At 48.7% G+C, this 9,741-nt stretch overlaps 1 protein-coding gene across 5 annotated transcripts; it reads right to left on the reverse strand.

Annotated features, from left to right (window-relative positions):
- Positions 1 to 204: 204 nt before the first annotated feature.
- On the reverse strand, positions 205 to 8,954 carry LOC134519783 (zinc finger protein 501-like). Of its 5 annotated transcripts, none has more exons than XM_063344390.1 (4): positions 8,526 to 8,954; positions 6,325 to 6,398; positions 3,405 to 3,531; positions 205 to 1,872 (listed from the first exon to the last, which is right to left on the reverse strand). In XM_063344390.1, the coding sequence occupies exon 4, from the start codon at positions 1,770 to 1,772 to the stop codon at positions 597 to 599; it is 1,176 nt and encodes a 391-aa protein (XP_063200460.1). In that variant the 5' UTR covers positions 1,773 to 1,872; positions 3,405 to 3,531; positions 6,325 to 6,398; positions 8,526 to 8,954; the 3' UTR covers positions 205 to 596. The 5 variants fall into 5 exon arrangements, with proteins under 5 accessions (XP_063200460.1, XP_063200461.1, XP_063200463.1 ...); XM_063344391.1 differs by having other exon boundaries at positions 6,325 to 7,497; XM_063344393.1 differs by lacking the exon at positions 8,526 to 8,954 and adding an exon at positions 6,597 to 8,516.
- Positions 8,955 to 9,741: the final 787 nt, after the last annotated feature.

The following is a 9,741-nucleotide window of genomic DNA, read 5'->3' on the forward strand; positions in this document are numbered from 1 at the left end:
GTTTGTGGTTGTTTGTTGTTTTTGTTTTTTCTTTTAAATAACCAACATGATACTTCCCCTCCAAATAAAAAAAGTACTGGAAAGAAAAACTCAGCAGAATGCAAGGAGAGAAGGGATACTGGGACAACTCTGGACTGTTCTGACTTAGCAAAGACCTGCAACAACAGATCTCCAAACCCAGTGCCAAAGAGCCATCATACTCCAGAGGGCAAGGCCAATTTATTCAGTGACCAAGGCTACAGAGAGAAGTCTCACACCCCACGTACCCTTGCAAAAAGCTCAAGCTGATGCATCATCAGTTCAGCGAATTGGGACAGTGCTACCACACGTGAATGACTTCAGTCTTCACAAGTCTCACATTTCATTACTCAGTGGTAATTAGGTTATTTTTTCATACAAAGCCAGTTAGTGCAATCTGTACAAGTAGAGGTTCCAAAGATTGCCATGATGTAGTGTTCCCTATCAGCCACCGCTGGGAAGTGGGTCTGGACTGGCCAGAGCGCATGCAGTTGAGTGCTTTCTCCAGCCCAACTGAGCAGGCCTCATTCAGGTAAGACTCTACACCAGGAGACCACAATCACAAGTGAGCTTAAGAATTAAGATTTGTCCAATTTGTGTGTACGCTCATGCCTCCGTAGGGTACCTGACTCAGTGAAGGAATGACCACAGTAACTGCAAGAGTAGGGCTTCTCTCCCGTATGGATGCGGTGATGCCGCTGGAGCGATGCCAGCCGGGTGAACGTCCCTCCACACTCCTCGCAATAGAAGGGGCGCTCCCCAGAGTGAGTCTGCTGGTGTCTTTTCAGCCTGAGCAGCTGGACAAACGCCATGCCACATTCCTGACACTTATAGGGCTTGTCTTGTCGGTGGATCACCTTGTGTTTGGAAAGCAGGTTAGGCTTATCAAAACTTTTGCCGCACGTTGGACAGGCATAAGGTTTACAGTCATCTTCCTCAGCCTTTTGGTTTTCGGCACAAGGCTGATCAGTATACTCAACAGTGTGCTGGTCACGGTGCAGTATCGACCACGGGTTCCTAGCCATGCCGTTTCCCAAGATCACCATGGAGCGCTCGATCTTGTGCACATTGCGTAGGTGCCTCCAGACATCAGCTGTGCGAATGAAACCCTTGTCACACTCTGGACATTTGTGTGGCCTGTCACTAGAATGAATGAGCTTGTGCATCCGCAAATTTGCCGCGCGGAAGAACTCTTTGGCACAGACAGGACATCGGTATGAGTTTTCCACAAGGTGAGTTCGCTTATGTTCCTGCAGCTCACTCATACCATGGAAAGAGGAACCACACTTCTTGCATCGATATGGCAAAGCTTCCTCAGAGACACGCTCCGGCTCCTCATCAAACACATCAGCAAGAACAGTGTTTTCATTATCATCACGTAGTCGTCGCCGTGGTTTCTTGGACTGCTCAGAGGAACAGTGCTCTAAATCTTTATCTTGACACTGCAGGTCAAAGCTGGTACTGGAGGGAACAAATACCCCAGCTGTACTCTCACCTCGTTTCTGGTAGTAGGTCTCATAGGTTTCTTTGTCTTCACACCGCAACTCTGCAGGAAGCTCCTGCTTACCTGAAGGTCCAGCAGAGTTGCAACGAGGACTGCATGTCTGCGAGTAATTCATATCTACCTCCTTCTGGAGGCTAGCTGTGTGGCCCACCTTAGTAGTCTTTCTGGAATAATTTGAGTGCTTCTCACCTGTGTCACAAATGTTATTCTCAGAGTCCCAGTCCACGTTCGTGTCCATCCTCTGAGGCATGTGCTGTGTTCATCTGCAGCTCGTCCATGATGTGGATACCAAGAGCTTCAGGTCTTTCATGGTGAGTCCATCTCATTTTCAGTTCTCTTTACAGTCCTCCCTAGAAAATAAAACATCAGTGATTTTTTCTGATATTAGCATAAGATAAAATTATCACAGTGAAGATTTTTCCCCGATTAAAAGAATGGGACAGATTATTAGTTATGCAGTAAGAGAAATATAATCATTGACTATTATATATGTAGAAAATATACATTCAGCATACAAAATACAGACAGACTACATTTAATGAAGTTAAATCCTCTATCATAACTCAGCCTTTACTACAAATATAAATTGATAAATAAGTTCAATTTTAAATCCACCTAAAGACGAGATATCTTCAGAACTCTGGTGTGCAAACACTTTAGGCAAAGTCCCACACCATAGCTGCCACCACCACAGGTCTTTTTCCGAGGATTCACGTGTAATCCTTGTTTTGACCTTGCTAAATATGAACTAGGAGCACCAGTCACAAGGTGTTTCCTTTCAGAAACTAGTTAGATAACGCAATGAGACCCAGAAACTGTGTCAGTCAAACAGCCAAACTCAGAAGTAACGTACGGAAGGGGGGTCTGGAGAGCTCAGGAGTGCCTTTGGCCTCCCATCCTGACCAGCACTATTTTAACTGTCTTGAGGACATTTGGGGTCCCTGTGCCACTACCAGCTAACACCATGCAAAAAGGACACACGCAAGGAAGGACATAAAAGAGCTATCCAAAAAGCTTATCAATTGTCCTCCCAGGCTTCAAAGCACAGCTGGCTGGCCTCCAGAGCTGGCCCACTGGAACAGACTTCAAATTCTCTGGGTAAACTCCCTTTGCAGACCAGCCTTGCTAGCAGAAAATACGAGCAATCACAATTGGTCAGAAACACCTGCCTGAGTCACAGACTTTCTTGCGAAGAAGATGCTTTCGTTTATGCCACACCAAAGCATGGGTTCACAAGAGGTTTTCTAGATTTGTCCCAGCAGCCTCTGTTGACAGCAGCTCCACAGGGAGCTTTCACTCACCTGGTTTAAACCTGCATTCACACTGAATCGCTACTCTAAGCTCAGAAATTGCATTTTTCCCATCCTGATGGGTATCTCGGCTGCTCCTCTGACCCCCACCTTCTCCTTCACACCCACTTTTCATATTCCCTTTACTCCTGCTGTTTCTTCACTTCCTTTTAACTGCTTTTGTCTGGGTAAGACTTCTCCAAATATAAGCATATAGATATATAAAAGCATATATACGTAAAAATGTACATATTTCTGTATTTCCACACATACATAAAGCTTGTCGATTCAGTTTCAGTAGGTTTAAACAGTTATAAAGGCACTAGGGCGATGTGCATTAAGTGAAAGGTCTTATTCACATCTCAGCTTCATTTGAGACACAAGCTGTGCTTTCTTCTGCAGTGATACAGAAAACAAGCCTGAATTAGTCGTCTCCATTAGTCACTGCCTGGAACAGACTGGCTCAAGTCACCCCCCAACTTCGGGCCGTTCCCATCAATTTAGTAACGCGTGCATGAGAACTGGAACTATTCCTCACCTCCCGGCAGGGGCTGCGCACCTCCGGCAGCGCCCCGCCGGCTCGGGGAACTCACCTATTCCCTTTGTTGAAGAAAAAAAACTTTTCAAGGGAGGCTGGCACTGCTTGGCTTAAGAAAACTCCCCAACAAAGGCCCGTCCGGTTTCCACGGCTGGGTGGGAATATATAAATCGCAATGCGGGCTGAAAAATAATTAAAAAAAAATAAAATTAATATAAATAGATAAAAAAGATATTTTTTTTCTTTTCCCCAGGCAGAACGAAACCCTAAACTTTTCCCCGTGGGAAAATCCCACCCCGCAGCCGCCGGTGCCGCGCCCGCCCCGCCGCAGCAGGGACCGGTCCCCCCCGCCGCCTCCCGCCCTACCTGCGGGTCTCCCTCGCCGCGGCCCTCGGCCTCGCCGCCACCGCGCAGCCCCTTGCGCCGGCGCGGAGGCCCCCCGGCGGCGGCGGCGCAATCGCAGCCCGGCGCGGCGAGGCCCGCAGCGGCCGGCGGCTGCCAGCAGCGGGGCGGGACCCGGGCAGCCCATTCCCCCGCGCCAGCCCCCGGCTCCGGCGGCGCCGACCTGGGGTGGGTCCGGCTGGGGGGGGGGGCGCTGGGACCCCCTCCTCCCCCCATTCCGGCTCCGGGAGGTGCGGAGGAACATCCAGGTGGGTCAAGCGCTGGCTGAAAGCCAGCGGGTGCCCTTCATAGAATCATAGAACGGTTCGGGTTGGAAGGGACCTTGAACATCACCTAGTTCCAACCCCCTGCCATGGGCAGGGACACCTCCCACCAGACCAGGCTGCTCAAAGCCCCATCCAGCCTGGCCTTGAACACCTCCAGGGATGGGGCAGCCACAGCTTCTCTGGGCAACCTGTTCCAGTGCCTCACCACCCTCACAGGCAAGAACGTCTTGCTGATATCCAATCTAAATCTCCCCTCTTTCAGTTTGAAACTGTTGCCCCTCGTCCTATCATTACACTCCCTGATAAAGAGTCCCTCCCCATTCTTCCTGTAGGTCCCCTTTAGGTACTGGAAGGCCACTATAAGGTCTCCCTGGAGTCTTTTCATCTCCAGGCTGAACCATCCCAACAGCAATCTGAAGTAGAAATTTCCACCATTTCTGGAAGACTTCCCCTTCTCCCGAGGTTCTGCAGCCCTCCCTCCTTTTCACACTCCTTGTCAACACGCTTCATTCCCACACGTCCATTTTTACACTCCCATCACTCACATAACTCTTCAGCAGGAACCGTCCCAAGTCCAGTCCCCGTTGGGAACCTGCCAACAGCTTCTGTTCCACTACAACCAGTGGTCCCTGACCCAGTCCCCTCAGCGCTCTGCATTTGTCCCCCCCGTCAATCGTACTGACCCATTCTGCCCTCCCTGCAGTCAAAACTACTCTCCCCATGTAATCTCACCAAGATTGCTCCCGCTGTTAATGCTGCGGTTATGTTGCACGCTGGACCACTATCATCTTGCTGTCTTTTCTTAACAAAATCCCTACAGGTTTTGGAAATAGGCTTCTGCAATTAACAGCAAACACAGAACTGAAATTAAAAATGAACAAGAGCGTACACTGCCAGCACGCAAACAGGGTATATAAGAATGCCCTAAGTTCTACATTTTTGTGATCTCACAGATCTCTCTAAAAATAAACATGAAACCAGAAACTACTCAGCTATGAGTTCAGGGTGAGGAAAAGAAACGTACCTACTCCTTCCACATGGAAAAGCGAGCTACTTTTGAGAGCACAGTAAGCGGCAGTTCAGTTTCTTCAGATTAGGCAGTTAAAAAATAAATTAGCAGCATTCCTTTAATGACAGTCCTTGAATCCATGAGAAACCTGCATGCTGCTTAGTGTGGTGAACCTCGCAGAGAAAGAACCATCATTCCAACTCTCACAAACTAGCAAAAAAACCTCAGGAGATTTTCATTATTTTTATTGTCATTTTTCTGAACTTAAAATTCTTAGACATTTCTTACTGCAATGCAGTAGCTGGGCAGGGTAACGGCTTTCTTCCATCTAAATCCAAGACGCACGGAATCACGTACCCCTTCCATGTCCCTTATGGAAGACAAGCACGTGACCCTCCCCCTCACTCATCAGTACTCATAAGGAAAATTCTAGTCATATACAATCACATACGGCACCAATATCTGCACAGCCAAGCACGTTTACATGGGGTGCAGATGATGATGATGCCATTTTTTTAAAAAATCCAAATCATGGTTTATTACAACTAATGCATTAAAAGATGGGAGGATGTATGGAGAGAAGAGATGGATGAGTCGTTCTGGCCAAGTCGGCTGTGCAGCCCAACAGCGGCACTTCTGCAAAACCAGCACCAGAGGGTGGTGATAATACAGACAAAGCCACCATAACTTAGAAACCACGTGAGCTCAAAAGCTCTTATTTAACATGCCAATCTTACAAGCACAGATGCCCAGATGAGTCCAGCTAGTCCTGACGATACCCAACAACTGCACATCTCTTTTGACTTCAACCCGATACAATGGCAGCATTCCAAGGAAGGGCATAATGCTAGCAAACCATGGTGTTCCTCATAGAGGATCATGGAGGAAATGATCAAAGCATCTCCAGATGCTCCAGATCCTCCTCCTCAAAAGCATCAATAAGAATGATGTTTTCATCACCCTCACTTATCCCTTCTGAACCTCAAAAGGAAAAGCATTCTTCACGCTGCAGGTCAAAGTTGCTGGATTGGTTGAATTACACTTCTGGTAGTAAGTTTCAAAGGTCTCCTTTGCACTGCAGTTCTATATGGATTTCTTGTCGGACAAAGGTCTAGCAGGGGACACCCAGGACTAGAAGGTGGTGAGCAATCTTCCTCCACCTCCAGCTGCAGGCTGGCTTTGCAGGCCATCCTTTCTGAGGTTTGTCTGGAATCGCCTGAGTGTTCCTCACCTGCACGACAACTGTCATTAACAGAAACCAAGTCCACCTCCATCCCACGGTATCATATAGTGCTTACTTGTTAGTAATTGTAGAGACAGGCAGTACAAATTCCTGTGATGTCTCACGATTGCCTTCTTCCACCTCAGCTTCCTTAGAAAAGAAACAAGAATTTCATTATCTGCCAGGCAAAGTTAGCATTTAAGACGTCAGCTAATTGAAAATACTTTAGCAGTAATAAATAAAGCAGAACCCTCCAAATAGTGTCTCATGGGTTAGATCGAGGACCCAGGGCAACTCTATTCAGTGCACTGTGTCTTCACAATTCATGAGCACAGTCCCAAAATTAACCTCTTGCTTCCAGTAATGAAGAGCAGGCCACTCTACTGATGTTTCCCTTCTACCTTAAAATAAAAAACAAAAATAAGAGGTCTTGTATCATACTGTATGGTCTTCCAACAAATATACTTAGCTCTATCAAGTTTCACATATTTTATTTTTTCCATCTAATACCGAGGTATTTAAAATGTACTCTGCCTTCTATTTCATGTGTTGTATTTATAAGCACCTGATTTTGTTAAATTATGCATTCTAAGCCTTTCCCATCAGCCTTGATGAGTTATTCCAGGACACACAAAAAATAAGCTGTAATCCTCAAAGAGGAGGCAGAAAAATAAGTGAAATACCTATCTCTTTACAATATATGATTCCTATTAAAATTACATTATTGGTGCTTTGTACCTGTCCTACATTTATATTCCCAACACACATATATGGATCCCAAATCCTTCCTTTTATTTTTGTTACCTCACTTTTATGTGTTTTAAATGCAAAGAGTCTGTCAGGACAGATGAGCATCTGGAATCTATCTGTCAGTTAGATCTCCTTTGGAGTAATTTTTAATTTTATTTTTTTTTTAAAGGATTAGACTCTACACTCCCATGTTTCCACTAAAATTCCGTATAAAGTGCAAACTTTTTTTTTTATTATTATTAAGGGTTTAAAATCACATCCCATCAAATTTGAATTTTTATTGGCCATATAGGTTTCTCCACTGACATCTGGCTACTTTGTTTTAGGACTGCCATAAACACTTTAAACATCTGAGAGCTTCAGGCTCTTCTACAGAAAACAAAAACCCCTGCAAGTTTTAAGTAGGGGCTAAATTCAGAGACACTTAACTGATATTTGGCTGAAGCTTGAACTTTTCAGTCCCCAGGGGAAAGACGGGCTCCCTTTAGCACACTGAACTCTGGTGAAAGACTAGCAATAGTCTTAGTTTAGACCATTTACTGTTAGAGATACTGAATTTTGCAAGACCACCACCACAGCACCCAACAGCAAGTGTTCTCCTACCAAAGCTGATTACACCACATGCAACACGGTACAGCCACAGAGAAACAGCCAATGCTCCAGTAGTTCCCTGCTGAGAGTGAGACTGAAAGAAGGTTCAGGATCAATAATGCTTTCCTCTCCCAAACCACCTGGAGCAAGTAATTGCTCCACTATCTCTAGCCAGCTCCTTTTTTGCTGTGAAGCAAATCCTTTTTTGCTGTGAAGCTTGCCAGGATCTTCTAGGTCTTTGGGTCCCAGTCAACTGGCATCTCATAAACCGGGCACTCGGAAGAAACGAGCACATTGAGAAAGCAACTACAGCCAAAGTCAGCCACAGTTACAAAATCTAGAGTCAGGCTGTAAAGAACGTGGACCAATTAACAGGAAGAAACTAAGCAAGGACAGCAAAAAGCAGACTGCTCAAGTGATAACTTTCTGGTTTGCTTTGGTATCTCCAACCTGCGTTTTCCTGCGCCATGTGTCGACTTAAGACTGTCAGCAAACTTCTATGCAAAACCACTGTCTGATTTTGCAAACATCCCCAGCCCAACTCTGACAGCTCAATCCAAGTGCTGGACGTGCCAGACTGTAAAGGAGCCTGCAAACCAACAACCCGACCCATCTGGTGCAGGGCTGAAGGTGCAAATGCAAGAAGATTCATACCCTATGGCTTTCTGCATTGACAGGCTATGGGTTTAGAGGAGATGCATCTCTCACCTGCACATATACCTTATATACACTTAGTTTTGAAAGCCCACAAAACACATACACAAGCTCATTAAGGAGTTAAAGGAGAAATCTCTACCTGCTGAGTAGCTCTCTCAACAGCCTTGACCTGTACTAACTTGTTTTTATTGTAACTCTTGGATTAACAGGTTGACCCAGAAAAGCATTTGATAATCCACTCAAATAACCATTCAACATAAAGGAATTTTACTGGAGTACCTGATGTGGCGTGAGACATTTTTAGCAGTGCCCTGGGAAGACACGCGCTCTCTGGGAGACCCTTTTTTTGATTAAAAAGGAAACGGAGAGAGCAGCTCTTGCCTGAAACACGGCGCTTCACTCCAGCCACCCCAAAACCCCGCGGAGGGAGTCTCTCCCCACAGGCAGAAGGGCGATGGGCGGGCGGGAACCTCACACCGCCCGCGGCCCAGCCAGGCACGGCCTTCCCCGCAGCAGCCCCCGCCGCCCGCACTCCCTCACCGGCGGGGCCGAGCCGGGCCGTTCGCTGCCCCCCGGCGGCGGCGGCGGCCCCAGCCCCGCGGGGGGAGCGGAGGCCGCCGCGGCCCCTCACCGCGCCGGGCGACGCCAGCGGCAAATACAGCCCAGCCGGCGGCCGCCATCTTGTGGCAGGACCCTCTGTAGGGAGGGGTAAACACCCCGCTCCCGGCCCCCGGCCTGACGGACAGCTCCCGCCGCCAATCGGCGGCCGCAGCCCGAAGGGCGGCTCGGCGCAGCCCACTCCCGCCCCCGGGGGACCGAGCCCGGCCTCCGCGCCTCGAACCCTCCTGTGAGCGGCAGAGGCGGAGACCGGCCGTCGCCACACCTCCAGAGACCGGCCCCTGTCACACCCTCAGGGGACTGACACTGAGGGGCCGGCCCCTGTCACACCTCCAGAGACCGGCCCCTGTCACACCCTCAGGGGACTGACACACTCTCAGGAGACTGACACTGAGGGACCGGCCCCGGTCGCACCCCCGGCGGGACTTTCGCAGCAGGAGACTGGCCTCTGTATGACTGACACAGCTGTATGACTGACACAACCCTTTGTGTGTGTGACATACTCCTGTCACACCCCCAATGTCACTGCCACCACCAGGGACCTCCCCTGTCACACCTCCGATGTGACTGACACCGCCAGAGGCTGGCCCCTCACGCACCCCCACCCCCCCGCGGTGGGAATGACACAGTCGTGGACCAGCCCCTGTCACCCCCCCCGTGTGACTGACACCCAGACACCAGTCCCTGGTATTCCCCCAGTTTGACTGAAACAGCCAGACACCAGCCCCCATCACACCTCCACTGTGACTGACATCTGGAGGCCAGCTGTCTTTACACCCTCAGTAGGATGGACACAGGCAGACCGCCCCTGTCACACTGTCACACCCCCACTGTGACTGACACCAGCAGGGACTGCCCCTGTCACACCCGCAGCATG

This window comes from Chroicocephalus ridibundus, chromosome 8 (assembly GCF_963924245.1).
Source record: "Chroicocephalus ridibundus chromosome 8, bChrRid1.1, whole genome shotgun sequence".
Lineage (NCBI taxonomy): Eukaryota > Metazoa > Chordata > Aves > Charadriiformes > Laridae > Chroicocephalus > Chroicocephalus ridibundus.

Excerpts from the sequence above, each read along its gene's own strand:
- LOC134519783 (XM_063344390.1), bottom strand. The coding sequence starts at position 1,772 with ATGCCTCAGAGGATGGACACGAACGTGGACTGGGACTCTGAGAATAAC.